The following is a 19,493-nucleotide window of genomic DNA, read 5'->3' on the forward strand; positions in this document are numbered from 1 at the left end:
TCTCTCATGTTTACCAAATATCCTGCCTCAATAACCTATTTTCACTAGGAGCAACAACACATTGGTATTCATGTAAATTCAACCCTTTTTGTTAAAAGATGAAAACAACTGTGTGTTGGGAGGGTTCATATGTTCATATTTTAATCACATTTATTTTGTGCACAAATTTCAATTTCACACACACATTTTAAGATCTAAAAAATATTCTTTGCCACATTTCTAAAAAAACCACATTCTTGAATAATAATCAACTGAGTAGAAAAATAAAGAGTTTTTAAAAAAGGACAAAAACAACGATCTTTGCAAGATGACTTTTGGATCCAACTGTGCATGTTTTTGATTTCATGTTCAGATTATCCATCAAATGTTTGTATATTATGTGCAGTATATTAGCTTGTGACAATTGTATGACCTCAAGAAAGCTAGCTGAAGCTGAGTTAATTTTCCTCACCTCATGCATTGCAGGGTAGACTTCCTGTTTGATGCTGGCCCCGCCTACCCACGTGATGTCACACCAATGAGGGCGTGCACTGTGAATAAACCCTGTGCAGTTATAATCTAATGTCCCAATCCCTCTTAATTTACTGATTGACGATCGAATCCAGATATTTCTTTGCATTATGTGTTTTTGGGGAATAAAAAACCCTCTCATCATAATATCCATAGTACAAATGAGGCTTTCCAGTGTTGTATTGTTGATCCTGCTGATAAACGAATAATGATTCAACTTCACAATAGAAATCCAGTTCATTATATGACTTCGCTATTAGTCACAATGAGAAGTTGTTTTCTTTAGTCCTGCTTCACCTAGTCAAGTCTTTGTGTCTCATTTCATCTGGTTCTGGTGGAATTTAGCGTATATTTATTAATTAAATTTGAGTAATTTATATATAATTAAAAAATAAAAATTTTAATAAACAAAACTGCCCTCAATCTTAAAAAAATATAATAAGTCATATAAAACATAAAGAGTCACATTTTTTGTGTCATACATTAAATTACTGCTTCACAATAAGTTAAGTGAGTGAAAGTATTTCAAACAAAAAAACATACAAAATTACACACAGCAGCTGAGTAAAATGCTTAAAAAATCATAACCTGACACTAGAACTTGCTTTCTTTACTCTGATAATCAGCCGAGCTCTCTTGTTTTTCTGCTTCCTTTTCTTTTCTTCCTCTCCTCCTGTTCAGACAATGAGACGACATTTAGTAACAGAGCAACAGCAGAGACAATAAAGGTCACTTCAGCTGCACGAGGAAGAGCAACAGAATAAATGATTAAGCCCTTTAATGAAGCAGATACACTGTAACAAACAAAGTAAACATAAAGTATGAATGGTAACCAGTAAACAACGTTTGTCTGTTCATTTTTATTTTTTTCTTTCAAACTTTATTTATTGAGTTTCCAGACAAATAACATTGTAACACCTGTGTCCTGATTTCCAAATTAGTCTTTAGGTACTTACAAAAAAAGATCAAAGAAAGAAAAGAAACAAAACAGCTGCATCAGCAAGTAGACAAACAAAACAAAACTTTATAAATACAAATATTTTGTATATAATTGTATTTTATGAAGTAATAGAACAATTTTGTATTATTTTATAAACATGTTAATATATATATATATATATATATATATATATATATATATATATATATATATATATATATAATTTGATATCTCCTGACCTCATAGTGATGATCTGGCATAATTATTTCTTAATTTGGATCACAAACATTTTTAAGTTTAAGTTTTTTTTTAAATAGTAGCCAAAAAGAACTCGTCACTGAACCAACTTGTTAACAGATATTTCATTCTAACTGCCTACAGTTGACGTAAAGTCTGAGCAGATGGTGAAACGTTGTCCAGTAAACAAACATAATGTCCAGAGTATAAACTCACCCGCATATCTGCTGCATTTGTGAAACGGTCTCTGGTAAAGCCTTCCCAAAAGTGTCTGGCAGCACGAAACACAAGACGGAGCCGCAAATGGCGAGACCTCCCATCAATATGTATGGGAGCACTTTGTAGTATTGTCCTGCAAAAACACAACAACATGCAAAATATCTTTTGAGTGACTAGCTGAGTGCAATTTTTGTTAAAATCAAACAAACAAACATAGCAAATATGCTTTCTGTACAATGATTGTTAACAGAAATAAAACAACACATGGGGCTTCTTACTGCAGTAGGACTGCAACTTCTATTATTCATTATTAGCAATTAATCTGCAGGTCATTTTCTGGATTAATCAATTAATTGTTAAGTCTATGAAATATTTAATAAATTGAAACATTTGATAAGAGGCCAAAGTAGTGCCTTCAGTTTAAATCTCAAATTTTCTGTCATATATGACAAAGAAAAACAACTTATTGTCACATTTGAGAAGCTGGAACCAGACAATCTTTGGCAGTTTTGCTTGAAAATGAAATATATATATATGTATATATACATATATATATATATATATATATATATATATATATATATATATATATATATATATATATATGTATATATATTTCATGTATACATATATATATATATATATATATATATATATATATATATATATATATATATATATATATATATATATATATATGTATATATATATATATGTTGTTTTTTTGGCAACCAATGAACGGAAGTGACCATATTTGAACTGTGGAGGAGTGATACGCCGTATACATCTCTGGTAGCGACCTGTCAATCACTGTGTAGCCCCGCCCCTAAAGCATCCCCTGCTTTATGGTCTGTTTGACTCTAGATGGACCATAATGTACTAAATGAACATCATGCTGTATTGAAGAAGACTTGAAACTAGAGATTGAGACCATAAACTCATGTTTACAATGTTTACTGAGGGAATAAATCAAAAGAGAAGTAGAGTCATTTTAGACTAGACTTCTATATGACCAGAGGAGTCGCCCCCTGGTGGACACTAGAGAGAATGCAGGCTGAAGACACTTCCGCATCTGTGCCTGTTTGGGTCAGAGAAATGAAAAACTAAACATACTGACCCAGATAAATGATGAAGGGGGCGGTGATGGTTCCAATGCGAGAAGCCATGGAGCAACAACCCATTGCTGTGTTTCTGACAACAGTGGGGAAGAGCTCCGACGTGTAGGTGTACACCACACAAAACGCTGACGTCATGCAGAACTTCCCCAAAATCTCAAGCACCATGGGAACACTCGGAAGATCTACGGACATAAAAACAAAAAAAGGCAAATATTTGACTATGTTTATAGCTGTGTATATACTGTATATATATATATATATATATATATATATATATATATGTTTAGATATACAGTATGTTTTTTGTTTGTTTTGTTGTAGTTTTCTTTAATCTATCATTTGCGTATTATTCACATTATTAACTGATGTTCTGTATGTGTATTTAAGATCTGCGATGTCGCCATCTTGGATTACGGCCATCGCAAGGTTGTTTGTTTCGCAAACAATGAACAGAAGTCCCCATATTTTGAATGCGGAGGAGTGATGTAGATATGCCGCCGTATACGACTTTGGTAGTGACCTGTCAATCACTGTGTAGCCCCGCCCCTAAAGCATCCCCTGCTTTATGGTCTGTTTGACTCTAAATGGAGCATAATGTACTAAATGAACATCATGCTGTATTGAAGAAGACTTGAAACTAGAGATTGAAACCATAACCTCATGTTTACAATGTTTACTGAGGGAATAAATCAAGAGAGAAGTAGTCATTTTAGACTAGACTTCTATACAACCAGAGGAGTCGCCCCCTGGTGGTCAGTTGAGAGATCGCAAGCATTACCTGTTGGGATGAGGTGAACACAGAGGATAAAAACGCCTCCAAAGAAGAGTGAAGAAGACATGCAGAAGTGTCTGGAACAGTACTTGAGAAGGCCCAAGGCAATTATGTAAGCCGGCACTTCGACCACGGCCGACAAGAAGCAGCTCAGGTAAGGGTCGCTGTGCATGTTTGAAGTGTTGAGGACTAAAGCAAAGTAGCCAATGGTGACGATGATCCTGCAGAGACATTCAAAACGACAACTTGAATACACACAAACATGCATTATGTAATTACTCTCTTGTATAACCAACACTCTAATTTGGACATGAGTTGACTAAAGTGATTGATTTATACGTTTTTTACATATTTTTATGTCGTGAGTAAATTGTACACGTACCACAGTAATGAACACAGTACTGTAACAGAGAACATATTGCAGCTGCTCACGATAACTGAAATGTTGTATTTCTTGTCCTTCATAGCCAGTGCTTCATGGATCTGGGGGTGGGGGGGAGAAACAATTAACAATGAATTAAAATGTGAAAAGGTCCACGAACAACCTCCCACACAAACATAGAGACCGTTCTCTTTCCAGGGCAACAGCTTGCGACCCCGTTTTCTTCCTGTTTGCTGAGTGACTGCACACTTTAATGTGTTTTATAAGCTACTAACTTAATTATATGAGTGTACTGTGATGAAACACATCAATGCTGGTGTTAATATTAACATTTTGTACCATTTTCTTTTACCCAAAATTGTCATTTCAAGGTTGAAAATTACTTAAAACATCATCTTCTGTTTTAAATGAGGCCTAATTTTTCAAGGCCAATTCTGAAATATAGTCGACCACTTTGGACCAATATACCTGAAAAAATTAAATAAAGCTTGCGGTAATGCCCTAAGTAGCCCCGCCCCTAAAGCATACCTTGCTTTAAAAAAACAGGCCTTAGATTCAGATCTGGGGCTGAAGTTACACTTTAACAAGCACAAATACAGGAAATACAACAGTTGACCCATAACAAATGTTTATGTTGTCACATTTGAAAATATATAATAACATGGTATTGTAGACCTGGTTTATTTACGTAGCTGTATAACAGTAACACTGCTATTAAACAACAAAAGGTTCAGTTTGATTTTGACATTTTAGGACCTCTGAGGCATTTGTAGTTTATGTTCATCACGTGTTAATTATCAAAACAAGCTTACCTCAGCTTGTGTAAAGATGGCTTCTGGAGCCTCGACGTTATTACTCTTGGCAGCGTCTCTCAGTATGACCTCAGCCTCCTTCACTCTTCCCTGATAGAGCAGCCAGCGAGGAGACTCTGGGACCAACCTGTAGCGTTAAAACACGGGGATACAACCATATCAGCAAGACAAAGTGCACTGAACCAAACCAGTCTGTGGTCCTTAACCAAGACCCTAAGGGGGGCTGGTCACACCAGCAGTTACTGCAACAAATTGTCAACCGAAAAGCAAATGCAAACTATGTTAATCTGACTGATTAGACCTCTTCTCAGGACTGTGTGAGCTCCGAGCATTTAAGTCCAATCAGCCAGAACAAGGTGAGTAATGGAATATTTGTATACATCATTTAAGCGATATAAAGGTTACTGTAAAATACAATATGTGAATATTCTTACCACCATAGAGGGATGTAGATAATGCTCGAGGCAGCACTGGCAATCAGCAGCGTGCGCCAATCACGGAGAAAGTAAGCCGCAGCTGGCAATGCCATGTAACCCAAAGCCGAGCCCATAAAAACGCCGAGGGAGCAGAAGAACACTCTGGCTTTTGGGCTTAGAATTTCTGTACCTGTGGGTGTCAAACATTATATGAAAAATGATCAATGCAAACCTGAGAAACATTGTTTTTGTCAGTTCTGTTCAGGGAAATGTCAAAACCCTCACCCATCACAAAGGCAACGGTGTAGTTGGAATATCCCCCGGCACCAACGAAGAAGAAAATTAAGGTGAAGATCTCCCAACTCGGGGAGAATATCTGTGCTGTGATTGACACAGTCTGAATAAGCATCGTGAGAAAGAGTGCTGGCCTCCTTCCATACCTGTGTAAGAAACACAGATTATAGTGACTTTAATCCCCAGCAGTAAACTTGGACTGTTGTTTTAGACAATGCTGGTTACAGTACAGACCTGTCAGATATCAGGCCAGAGAGAAACCCTCCCACTAGAACACCAACGTAGTGGAGAGAAGTGGCGAGTGGAGATTTGTATGCATTCTCACAGACCAAGTCCCACTGCAAAATAAACATGTTCTCACTCTTCAGTTAAAGCTATAATGACGTTGTAAAGATGAGAAACATCTCATATGGACTTTTACTTTCGTAGTAATAAAGTGAAACCTATAATCACTTTTTCAAAGCTTTCTTACTAATTTCGTTATTCAGAGCAAATCTATGACTGACGATTTGCCTCCACACGGCCCTCAACATTAGGACTGTTCAATGGACTCTTTTTTTCAAAGTTACTACAAGGAGGAGAAGCTCTGCTCCTGGAGGAGGAGGAGGAGGAGGAGGAGGAGGAGATGATGCTTTTGCTGCTGCCGGGAGCTGAGCTCTCCTCCTCCCTACGGAGCTCCGACTGCAGGTCCAAGGCTGCAGGTGATGCCGGATCTGGTTCTGTCCACGGTGGACCGGTCTCTGCTGGAGGACCTGGGTCTGTCCACGGTGGACCAGGTCTCTGCTGGAGTCTGAGCTGAAGGAGTTTCTGGTGAACCTGCATGAGTCCATCTGGTTTCACCAGAATCCGACCCGGTGGCTCCGATGACATCATTAAGAACAACTCTATAGAAACAGACCATCTTCTCTCTGATGGTCTCTGTACTGATGGAGGTCTGATAGAGGATCAGGACTACACTGAGACTGGTTCAGAACCAGTTAAAAGTTCCTCACAGTAACTTTAACTTGATCTACCCCAGAAATACTAAAAACAAATGAGTAAAATGGGTTTATATAGCATGACCCTAAGAATCTAAATTAAATCGTGAGATACTGAAAGATTCACACCCCTAAAATTCAGTTCATTCTCTGCTCAGGTAGACATTACTCCAACATATCTTTATACAGTAAATTGTTGTTTGCTGCATTATTAATACTGAATTTCGAATTTAGCACCTTTGATTAATACAATGTAAGAGTGTGGTGACACTTAACGTACTATCAATCTTGTTATTACTGAACATTGTGTGCATGCAGACCTTGCAGAAGCAGAACTCGCCCCCCAAACAAATGTAGCTTATGTCTGACTTGCTGTTATCTCAGCCTGATATTTGTAAGACCTTCGAACCATCGGTGAGTCAAAGAGCTCTGAGTGTCTGTTCAGTGAAATACATTTGAGAGTTTCTCATCACGTTTATTTCTCACAGGGAAATTAATAAGATTAAATTCCATCACAATAACTAAACTTGAGTCTAGAAACAGCTTATCAAATCCCTTATCTTGGATTTTACTTATCTTCTCTATTTTAATAAGCTCTCTTACACAGTATTGCTGGTCAATAAACGATCCAATGGGATAATAAAAAACAAAAAAATGCTGACTTGGTGATTCTTTTTCAAGTTTATTACTTTACCTTTTGGCTCCCTGAAAACTAGACACCAAAAGACGACTAAATACTGTACAATGTCTTTGTGGAAACCATGAAACCATGTTCAAAGGGAAGTTAATTGATGACTTATTGCTCACCTCTGTGATAATGGTTGACTGGTAGATTTCCTTGCTGTACGTCCAACCGTCCCGACAGCTCTCCAAAGGAATTTCACTCACATTCACGTCGACATTTGGTATGGTTTCATTTTCAGAGTATTGCCCGACAATTTCCAGGTTCAGCCTCGAGCACGAGCTGCGCTTTGCGATGCCGTTGACCGTCTCCAAAGGGATCGTCACGTTCCTCCACGTGTCACTGATACTGTTGTTTTCAGGGATATAGCACTCGTGAGGTGGCGTCGCAGCTACAAATACTATATAGGCACCAAAAAACCCATTCGGGATAATGCTGATGGCCAGTGCTAAAAAAATCCTTCGCTGAAAGGGTCCCCAAGATCCAAGAAAAGATGTGATGCTCTCATAGTCTCTCATCTTTGAGCTGTCCATTACCTCAACCAAATCCTTCATATTTACAAAAGAACAGAAGGAAAGCAATAAAGTAAAGACTACGTCAATACTGACAGGCACAAGAGAGATTGTGCTCTACCGCTCTATGACATGCTTATGAGCAATAAAGCTGAGTTCATGTTTTACAAACCAGCTGGGAGGTTAAACAGTTACATATTGCTTTGAGAAAAAAAACAAAACGTGAGTGTGGGTTTGGTTTGGTATCAGCTGCACGAGGTGAGGGTGCTGATACGTGCCGCCCTGCCACCAAGGTTATGTTACTCTTGTTTAGTCTTTGCTGTTGTACTGCTCTCGTTTCAGAACACTTCACTTCCTGCCTTTTTGTGTTTTTTTTTATCCCCCTGTCAGTTTGATTGTCTCGGTTTCGCCTAAAGAAACGGAATCAAAGTAGTTTTCTGTGCCTTTTGAGTACAAAAAGAAAACGGTGATTGTTGTTAGTCGTTAGTGGGGCTGTTACAGCTCAGGAGAGACGAATGTCCAGCTAAATTCAAGTATTAATGCTAAGATAATCTAAGCTAAGCTAAGCTAAGCTAAGCTAAGTGGCTGCTGGCGATCGCTTTGTATTACCGTACAGTCATGAGAGTGGTATCGTTTCTCTCATTTTTACTAAAATATCAACTTGCCTCAATAACCTATTTTCACCAGGAGTAACAGCGATAACACATTGTGTAACATATTAATTCAGGATTTCTTTTTTTGTTGTTAAAAGATGAAAACAACTGTGTGTTGGGAGGGTTCATATCTTCATATTTTAATCACATGTATTTTGCGCACGAATCTCATACACACATTTTAAGATCTAAAAAATATTCTTTGCCACATTTCTAAAAAAAAAAAACGTTCTTGAATAATAATCTACTGAGTAGAAAAATAAAGAGTTTTTTAAAAAAAAGGATAAAAACAACAGTCTTTGAAAGATGACTTTTGGATCCCACTGTCCATGTTTTGGATTTCATGTTCAGATTATTACTTTCAAGAGAAATGTTTTTTTTCTTTCTTTGAAGGCCATTGAAAAAAACCTACAGAGGAAGAGTCTGCATATCAGACTTGGCTTCACATTGAATGGGTTGGCTCCTCCTTCCTTCATCTTTTACTACATAGTTCCTCTTTTTGGGACCATTGCACAACCTGCAAATGAAAGAAACATCGTGCTAAAAAAATAGCCACACAGCTACAGAAATGGCAGTCGACATGTTCATATTTTCTTCCCGTCTTCTTTTCATTCATTGTGCTGTATGTTTTTATTTTGAGCTATTAAAACTAGAAGTATGTTTCATTTTTGACTTCCCTGTGCCATAGCCTTCTACAGAGCAAGCAAAATAGAAGAAGTATGCATCATTACATGAGCAAGTCAACCAATATTGACAGATTTTGTTCCCTGTAAAGCTCTTTCTTGGAAAACTGCTGTAACTCCTACACTATCAGGGGGTTAGTCTTCAAGCATGTTATAAAACCATTCAGTACTGGTGACCTAACAAACGTGATGATCACAGTAAGCCCCGCCCTAAAGCATGCCCTGCTTTATGGTCTGTTTGACTCTAAATGGACCATAATGTACTAAATGAACATCATGCTGTATTGAAGAAGACTTGAAACTAGAGATTGAAACCATAACCTCATGTTTACAATGCTTACTGAGGGAATAAATCATAATAATAATAATTTTAGACTAGACTTCTATACAACTAGAGGAGTCGCCCCCTGATGGACACTAGAGAGAATGCAGCTTTAAAGACACTTCCGCATCGGCTTCACTCAGCAGAATCTGAGGTTGTCGCCTGAGTGAAATGCACCTACCCCTGACATTCTTGCATCTGCTCCACTGTTTCTGGAAGATCTCTGTTGAGGGTCTCCGGGAGGAAGAAGTTCACCACAGAGGAGGCAATTGTGAGACTTCCCATGAGAATATAAGGCAGAACCTTATCATAAGTGCCTATAAATAACAAAGGAGCAAAATAATTCTACATTAGAAAGTGACAAACACTTACTTGAATATAGATACAAATTTACATGTCACAGATATTATCCTAATGCACACTTTTTTTTATATATTATTTCTTTAGATACTGTACTCAACATCTACACACCTAGGTAGATGACATAAGGAGCTGTGATGCTGCCAATGCGTGCAGCCGAGGAGCACATTCCCATGCCGACGTTCCTGAGTACGGTGGGGTAAAGCTCGGCGGTGTAGATGTAGACGATGCTGAAGGCCATGGTGAAACCAAACTTTCCGGTCATTTCTAATGCCAGAGCAACATACTGAAGGGCTGAGGAGGAGAAAGAGAAAGAGAAGATATTTTGATTGAGCTATGAATGGATTCCCCAAATGTGTGCTGTGCATATGCCCTAAAGCAAAGTTGTATTGAGTTAAATTGAATACCTCTTCTTTGAAGATGACAAAAAAAAAGATCACAGAAAATAAATTTTCCAGGTTCTCTTAAACAGAGCCAAAAGTAAAGTTATATTTAAAAATGTTCTTTTTGCTCTGCCTGAATAATTCTATTCAAATGTTCTGTTACCTAACCTTTGTCACTTTAACAAAAGAAGAGCTGGAATTAAAGTTACTATGTGAACCTTCTTGAACCCGTGTTTGACAAAGTAATTCATTAGACGAAGAAATGAGTACGGCGTCTTTATCATGACAAAGACAACAAAAAATGTTACAAGACAACAAAGAACACACAGGAGTTTAAATATTGCTCTAAAAGCAATGAATATGTAAGTAAGTTCTTTAAAAAATGTGGGGGGTCATTTGAGTGATGGTGGAAAGGTTGAGTTGCCAAGCTAGCGTCGCACTGGGTTTGTTTAATATGTAGCTTCACAAGTACCATCTGATGAAACACTGATGTTATGTATTCAATCGGCGCCACGTGTTGTCGTTGGAAAAACACAAGAACAGGAAAAGTAAATTTTTGAACTTTCTTTGGTTGCCTCAAGAGAAAAATGAATAACACAGTAACACTCTACTCAGAAAGGGTATGCAACTTATATATTCATCAGGAGTCCACTCCTCTGTGAAAGCGCTGAGACAATAATTAACACGTGTCGTAAAACCACCTGCAATAAAATTTCGGACTATTTAGCTTGCACATTTGCACCCTCTTACATAAAGTCTACATCTTTTTCTTTCTCCAGGCACCTTATGAAAAGCTACACCAATGTAAACTCCTTTATATCCGGTTGGCTGCTTTAATCTACAGCAATGCATCACATTCTATGACATCGTCTCTGTCCTGTGAGAACCACGTATCTCTAAAAAGAACAAACAGCCGGTTTGCCTGGGATGGAAAAACTTCTTCATTTGAAAAGTAACTGAAGCTGTCAGAAAAATGTAGTGAAGTGATAGATAACAATATTTCCTCCTGAGATGTGGTGGAGTTGAAGTAGAAAGTTTTACAAAATAGATGATATCAAGTAAAGTACAAGTATCTCAAATGTGTACTTAGGTGCATTACTAAAAGTGCTGGGTTCAATTCCACCACTGCTGCAAAGTAAATGTGCCTCATAGAAGGCAGATGCTAGTCTGTTCGTAGTAGTATTTGTAGAAAACCAACAGGAACATGTCTTTCCCCGTTACTCTGGATAATCCACCGGCCTCACTGTGAACAGTGTTTTGTAACATTTTTTACTTTCCACTGTGAAGAAATTGTTCCAAAATAAAATGTCATGTGGAATACAAAGACTAACAAGAAGACTTTTATCAGAAAGAGATGTTGCTGTTTATTTCCTATTGCTGTGAGCGCTATGAACGAAATTCCACTCAGCCTCATTGAATGCTTGTAAATGCCTTTTGGATAAGATATAAGAGTCTTTCTAGATTTAAAGCAGGCATTTGATACTGTCGACTATCAGGTTCTCTTTATCTAAATAAAAACATTTTCATTTTTCTGAAGAAGCTATCCTGTGGATGAAATCATATCCATCCAACAGAAGGCAATATGTTTGTGTTGACAGCACCAAATCTCCTCACACTATATATACACACTATACATCACACACACTATATATATCTATATATATATATATATATATATATATATATATATATATATATATATTAATGACCCAACCTAATGTATGCCAAATCGTCAATATTCAAATGTTTGCAGATGATGCAATAATTTTTACATTCAAGAAGTCAGCTCAATTCAGCTCAATTAAACGTCGGTATTTGTATACTGATTATTTCTATTTATACTACGTGCTCTGTCTCTATCAAATAAACAAATAAATAACAAAGGGGTGGCAGCAACAATATCAAAGGAAACATAAGTACATATTTTAAAAAACTGCATGGCCTTTGTTATTTATTTGGACTCTTATCTTATCTTAAATGTCATGCTGCCACGTGTTTCAGAATGCTCATCATCTATGGCTTGGGGTTTTGTGTCCATAAATGTTTTAGTATGCAGTATAATCTATTATCACTGTGTGATAACACACTGTGTGAAATTGTGTGTGAGAACACTGTAATTTAATTTTATCGTCAAACAGGATCTTACTACTCGGGATGAACTGGATTAGAAGAAGAACTCCTCCTCCAATGACGAGGAACGATGACAGAAGAGCTTTTCTTGGACATCTCCTCAGCAGACAAGTGGAAACAATGTAGGCGGGGACCTCACTAGCTGCTGATAAAAAACAGTTCATGAAGGGGTCGCCGCTCAGGTTGGAGGTGTTCAGGGATAATCCAAAATACCCGATGTTTATTGCCATCCTGAAAAAAGACAAATTGTTTGTATTATCAAGTAAATGTCATGACATGCAGGTTTACGATGCACTTTTTTTCTACCCGTTTCTTGTTGCCGTGTCACCTTGTTTTTGTAAAAATGTCAACTTTTATTTTAGGTCATAATGATGAAGAAAAACAACAACCACTCACCACAAAACAAGACACATCAGTGTGATGCATCTGATGTTCTTGGATTTCAGGACATCGAGCATGCTGTATGTCCTGCTTGGAGAGATTCCCTGTAGCTGAAACCAAAGACAATGCATGTGGTTACATTTTCCAGAAACACAGAATATTTCAAACATGTCATGAGCGGATTGACAAATGGTTTCAGGGTAAAAAAACCTCCAAAAAATGTAATTCACACCATACATTAATGACCTACAGTACCTAATGTATGCCAAAACATCAAAACTCAACTGTATGCAGTCATTTGTACTTGCACAAAAGATATCCAAGAAGCCTGCTAAATTCCTACATCTGCAATAAACCATGTTCAGGACTGACTCACTAAATCATGTCTTGTATTCGCCGTATTTCCATTCAATTGTTGAGCAAATTTCAAGTACAATTTTAAAATGTTGCTGAAAAAGAAATGTGAATGAGGCGTGTTTTTATCAACCGGTTTGGAGCGAATAAGGTCAGAGGGTGGTGCTACAGGCGACACGTGGCTGTAATCCAACAGTAAAAAAAGTAGAAGAAGAGGTAGAGGTTGTGAACCAGAAACAAAACAGGTCGCCTTGACCGTGTGACCATCTACGAGAGAAACATCTTCAGGAGTTGCAACTACTGGCCGAGTTTCATGTTGTCTGGAGACAAAGACAAGCATTTGCACGTTATCAACATGTCAAGAAACATGAATAACATCTTTGTCTCGTAAAAGTTATTTGGAATATTATTATGTCATAACTTGGCAGAGAAATGTCAGGCTAAGCAGAATCAGACATAACAATAGCATACACGAACCGGAAGAGGAACAAATGTTATGACACAATTATTTATTGTCTCAATGAGTCTAAAAAGATTCATTTTTTGGGACATTATAATTAAACGGAGTGTCTATTTGCACCCTGATGAGAATAGTCACATGGCAGCTATTCTGCTGTTTACACCTACATCTAAATATGCTACTTATTTATAGCTAGTAGCTAACTATTAGTAGGTAGCTACTAGCTAACTATTAGTAGGTAGTAGCTAACTACTAATAGTTAAATAGTAGCTACTAGCTAACTATTAGTAGCTAGTAGCTAACTAGTAGCAAACTATTACTATTACCGCTAAATATTTAGTAGTAATAGTAGTGGTAGTATAAAGAGCGACATTAGGTTGTGGTGGATGAATGGGTCAAACACACAGGTTCAAATTCTGTGAGAAGACTATTTTTATACTTAATTGAATAATCATTTTCTGATTTTTTTATATTATTATTTTCAGTTTTCAGTCACAGTTTGGTTAGGTTTAGGATAAATATGCATAGCCTACAGTATGATGCATGTACACATAGAGTATCTGTGTGCTAATAGCGTTGTTGGCTCAGGTGTAAATTGTACACATTGACTATTTCTCCAGGGTGCAAATTGTATCGTTGGCTTCTGAACACCTGGGTTCTAACAGCATCTGCCATAATCAAGAGGTCACAAATGTAGAGGGGTGTTATCAATGAAAATATGTGAAGCTCACCTCGGATTCTTTGAAGATTACAGGTGGTGCTTCAACCTTATTTTTCCTCGCAGCTTCTCTCACGATGGCCTCCGCCTCATCCACTCTTCCCTGAGTGATGAGCCACCGAGGAGACTCTGGGATGAACCTGCACAATCAACACACATTTAGTATGAATGTGTGTTTTTAGCACATCTTGCTGTTGAATCAGGGATGCTGATTTTGGGGCACAAAATATGACTTTATCAATGAGAATTATAAGTGACGTACCACCACAGTGGGATGTAGACCACAGAAGTCATGGACAGAACGGCAAGCAGAGTCCTCCATTCTCGGATGCCGTATGCGATCCAGGGCAGAGTCATGTACCCAATGCAATAGAAAAGGAAGGCCCCGAGAGTTGTGAAGAGCACTCGCATAGTTTTACTCAAAACCTCCGTTCCTGCCCGAGATAAAAAAATCGTAACGGTTTAGTGATGGCCATGAGATTTAGAAGACATAAACCATTATGTCAAAGTATCCATTCATGCAGGCGACAATGATTTATGGCTACGAGACCAAACACTGGAGAAGTTTACAATGCATACCGAGTACAAAGGCAGAAATATAGAGGGATATCTGGGAGGCTCCAACAAAGAGGAACATGATGCAGAACATCCTCCATGAGTGAGAGAAGGACTGAAGCAGGACTGAGAGGCACTGGGCTGCGAGAGAGATGAACACAACCTTCTTCCTCCCATACCTGGATGGAAAAAAAAGTCACTGACAGTAATTCACAAACACGGTGCATTTAGAAACTATGAGGACATTTGTGACTTTTGTCACTTTTTATACTAAAATCCCTCCATTGAGGACAATGCAGCTGAGCACACATACAACACGAGGAACCTTGTTGACTGGCCACCTTGCCTTGATACAGGTATTGTTTGATTTCAAAATGCTCAGATTGAAGTTGAGAATCAGGACTTACAACCCTTATAGCAATTACTTTATTTCAAATCCACTGTGTTGGAGAACAGGTCCAAAGCAGCAACATTTCCTGTGAAACTCAGCTGTATATGTAACCAAATTACATTTTTGGTGCACCTCCTTTCAAGGAACGTTAAAGTTGTGTGCAACTTAGATAGTTAAATGCATTTTTTTGCAACTTGGTTTATCCAACAGCCAAATAGAAATGCTGACAACAAGCCACATGACTTATGTTCAGGAACAGCTGGGACTTACAGCAATCCAAGACAGTTAAATTGTTTTTTGCAGAGGACTTAGTTCGGGGCAGAAAAGGATGATTTTACATGAAAGCTTGGCAGTTTTATAATTTAAAGTTTTATTGTGTGGGGCCTCTTCTCTCTAAAGCAAGTCCTCGTGGATGGCCAAAACATCACGAGTTCAACACTTCAAAACTGGGTTGTTGCTTGTCCTCAAAAAGGAAATGTAAGAAAAGTTTTAAACAGAAATGACACAACATGAGGACTGTTGTAAATGTGCCCGATATAATAACGTCTTCTCCTGAACTGCTTGTGACATGCAAGTGTTAAAATTCAACCCATCAATGTGACATAATGATCAAAAAGCTCTAAAACCTCAGAGGCCCTCACCCCCTCCTCCTCCTCAACCGTCGGGTGGACAGTTTTCACAGCTGCAAAAGGGCTGAATAGTTAAACTCAAGTGCTGCACACTGCTGTGTCCTGAGCTCTTTTCTACAATCAAAGACACACAACACTAATGTCTGTCGGGGCAGAACGCTTACCACAACTAAGATCAAATACCCTACGTATTTAAGAGCATTTCAATTCTAAATTCAATCTAATAACCACAACAAAGAGCAGTTATAGCACCACTAAGGCAGGAGTGTAACACATACAGGGTTAAGGGTCTAAGGGTTCAATCTGGACCACAGGGTGACTATGCAAAGAGTGGAATTTGCAGAGAATTTGCAGAGAACAAAGATTTATTGCATTTTCCAAGAAGCGATCAAGGAAGATGATATTTGGCGCCCGAGAACTTGAGAAGATAAATGAATTGTCTGTTTTTAGTCTTGTTCATCCTCTGTTTTGTAAATGGACTGTTCATTAATTGTGTAAATGTTTTCAGAAAAAGTTGGAGGCGTAATTAATAGGTTATTATGATATGGTTTAACTGGTCCAGCCCGTGAACTTAAAATGAGTTTCACCACCCTGTCATATATCATTGCAATGATATCTGCACTAAGGACATGGTGCTGTAGGCTCATCATTTAAAACTGGAGACGAATTTAAAGTAGGAGACTTCTATCTCAGTGCAACCTCTCTCTTGGAGGAGATCAACTTCAACAGCAGATGGAGCTGTTGTTATTGTAATGATATCATCAATTCTCCAGTAACAATCACTACAAACCCTCACTGTTAGATAAGTGAGCTCACCTAGTAAAGGACAAAAACAGTCTTACTATACATGAAATACATTCAAGGTTCACAATGGACGATGCGAGGAATACGTTTTGGGAACTTTTACTGATTAATATGGATGGAATACCTGTCAGAAAGATGTCCTGAGATTAGGGACCCAAAGAGGTATCCCACAAAGAGAGTCGACGACGCAAAGGGAACTTTCCACTTGTCGTCACAAACCAGGTCCCACTGGGAAAAGACGGGAACATATTTAAAACCCCCCAAAAAAGAAAACGACAAGGCAAACTGAAAAACATGCACAATCATACTGACCTCGGTGACTATGTTGGATCGGTAGATGTCTTTGCTGTAGTGCCATCCATCTAAACACCTCTCCTGCTCCAGGTCAGTGAGGTTCACATCTCTTCCGGGAACAAGTCCTTCAGCGGAGAGGTTCCTCACCACGTCGAGCCTGTATCTGCTGCACTGGCTCTGCACCTCCTCGCCGTCCACTGTCGTGAGAGGAACGACGGCCTTCGTCCACTCCTCGGTCAGGTTGACGTCTGGAATGAGACAGTGGTGCTTCGGAGCCGCCCCGACAAAGACGATGTAAAGGCCGTTGAATCCGGTTGAGACAAAAACTGTGTTCAGGAGGAAGAATGTGTTCCAGAAATAAGGACCGTTCTGACCGAGGAATGCAGTGTCTTCATCATAGTCTCCCATTCTTTATGAAAGAAAAAATAAAATAAAAACACTCCCTTGTTTTTGAGGGAGAAAAAGAAAACTCTGAAATTCTTCAGCGTTTGAGCCGTGGTGGTGTCCCTCTAGAGGTCTTGAGCTTAGTGTTGGGTTTGAGCTCTCTTTGGAGCAGAGTGAGCTGGTCCCTCTGTGGGACGGGAGGCACAAATAAAAAACTTCAGTTTCCGTCCTGAGAGAGTATTAAACCTTCTTTTTCGAGGGGATAACTTTGTCCTTCTTAGAGTGCCTTCGGACCGCCGGCTCCACCGTCTCGGTTTATGAGCAGACTGTTTATCTGGGATCGGTGAATAGGAGTCCTCTCACTCACTGATTTGATTTGAATGAAAGCAAAAATGATCAAAAGCTTCAGTGTGACCAATCTATCCCCCCAGCCAGAGCACCGCTCCGGTCAAAGAGGTGTTTTCTCCAAACAACATTCCACACTTATAAATACCCCCAAAGAAGTGCACGTGCCTGTACTCTAAATGTTGCTAAGTAGCATTAGGACTGACCGTTTTAAAGCCACACTGCAGAGGCAAGCATGCTTTTATGTAGAAGTTCAGCAGGCATTGTAGCAATCCTGTACGCAGGCTTTAGATTGTAAAATAAATATGTTAATTTAACTGTAATTAACTGCTAAAATGGCTTATTAAAAGCACCCTTGGTTTTCACAGTAACACATGTTTAGTCTGGTGCATGGATATGTTCATTGCATGTTAATTGTGGCAACACTGTGCTGCAAAACAACACAATACAATTAGCATTAAGTTGAAATCATTCAAAATAAAAGTGAACATTTCTAATTCTGCAAAGGTTGTATAATTTGTTTGAACTATGATAAATATTTTGAATATTTATTTCTTACTTTTTTCGCATTTATATATATATATATTTTTATATATATGTATAAGCTGTATATATACATATATATATGCATATACTGTCTATATATACAGTATATATATAAGCTGTATATATACATATATATATATATATATATATATATATATATATATATATATACCATACATATATTATTGTTATTGTGTATATTGATATTCATTTCCTGAATTTACAGCAGATTTAGGTGTTCTGTGTAACAGTAGGCCTTCCTCCTCCTTAGGCCACAGAGTGACACTATTAATCACTTGAATCAGTACCTGAATGAATACATGACCTCTCAGGAGGACGGTCATGAACGTATCAACTGAGCTAAAGAGATTCACACGTTTTTAACCTCCAGGTCCCGATCTTTGATCAGTGAAAGACACCAAATGGCTTTCAGAAACGACTCATCACAGGTTAAATAATCTAAAATAAATGAAAGAGAACTGGTTTGTCAGATGTAAACCAATTACTGAATGTGCTCACATGCCACTGTGGGCTTTTAATACAGTCAGTTAATCAGGTTTCTCATAAGTGCATAATAAGCTTAAATGATTTATTCTAACCAAGTTATGATAATCGCGTGACAGTCACAACTGCGGTTCTACTGGAAACCAAGAGCGGATTTTCTCCAGGCACAAAAAAGCATTTTGCTTTAAGAGCATTGTAGTCAGGCAAACGCTCCCCGATACAGGGGACTGACCTCAGGGCTTCAGTTGGAGGCATCTAACCTTTACACTACGTAACTGCAGGATGAATAGCTGTCCAGCTTCAAAAGCTCCACAATCATCCCCAAGAAACCTTGAGAAGGATTAAATGACTGCAGGCCCGTCACGCTGACGTCTGTGGTCATGCGATCCTTTGAAAGGCTGCTGTTGTCCGCTAAGATGCCTTTTTTTTAAATTTATTTTATTTATGCAACTAAAGGATGAAACAGTTTGCCTGCTGATCTTAGACTTGCTCCGACACGTCGTTCTGTTAAATCCAAACAAATCCCCCAAAAAAATTTAATTTTCAATGGAGAATTTTTAATACTGTACCACATCTGTACAGTATTCTTGTTTGTATGTGTATTCATATGTATTTAAATGTATGTTTGGATGTTTCTGTTTATTTGCACCGTGCATCTCAGTGTCTGTCAACGGCTAATCTGTCATTCTGCTGCAGCAAACTGCAGCGTGATATTTTTAGGTTGCC

General features: G+C 38.2%; 2 protein-coding genes across 3 annotated transcripts; both read right to left on the bottom strand.

Annotated features, from left to right (window-relative positions):
- Nucleotides 1–115: 115 nt before the first annotated feature.
- LOC137890765 (solute carrier family 22 member 4-like) lies at nt 116–7,984 on the bottom strand. The gene is made up of 10 exons (XM_068734970.1): nt 7,485–7,984; nt 5,935–6,038; nt 5,692–5,846; nt 5,425–5,596; nt 4,991–5,117; nt 4,179–4,279; nt 3,803–4,017; nt 3,024–3,206; nt 1,904–2,039; nt 116–1,183 (listed from the first exon to the last, which is right to left on the bottom strand). Exons 1-10 carry the CDS (start codon nt 7,911–7,913, stop codon nt 1,105–1,107), a joined length of 1,701 nt encoding a protein of 566 aa, XP_068591071.1. The 5' UTR covers nt 7,914–7,984; the 3' UTR covers nt 116–1,104.
- A 665-nt stretch (nt 7,985–8,649) lies between these two features.
- On the bottom strand, nt 8,650–17,731 carry slc22a5 (solute carrier family 22 member 5). 2 transcript variants are annotated; one of them, XM_068734983.1, is made up of 10 exons: nt 17,007–17,731; nt 16,819–16,922; nt 14,895–15,049; nt 14,578–14,749; nt 14,329–14,455; nt 12,799–12,893; nt 12,419–12,633; nt 10,001–10,183; nt 9,711–9,846; nt 8,650–9,041 (listed from the first exon to the last, which is right to left on the bottom strand). In XM_068734983.1, the coding sequence occupies exons 1-10, from the start codon at nt 17,394–17,396 to the stop codon at nt 8,933–8,935; spliced, it is 1,686 nt and encodes a 561-aa protein (XP_068591084.1). In that variant the 5' UTR covers nt 17,397–17,731; the 3' UTR covers nt 8,650–8,932. The 2 variants fall into 2 exon arrangements, with proteins under 2 accessions (XP_068591084.1, XP_068591083.1); XM_068734982.1 differs by having other exon boundaries at nt 16,819–17,731.
- Between the last annotated feature and the right edge of the window lie 1,762 nt (nt 17,732–19,493).

Source organism: Cebidichthys violaceus, unplaced genomic scaffold (assembly GCF_023349555.1).
Source record: "Cebidichthys violaceus isolate CVI_PGR_0920_01 unplaced genomic scaffold, fCebVio1.0.p SCAF_69, whole genome shotgun sequence".
Taxonomy (NCBI): domain Eukaryota; kingdom Metazoa; phylum Chordata; class Actinopteri; order Perciformes; family Stichaeidae; genus Cebidichthys; species Cebidichthys violaceus.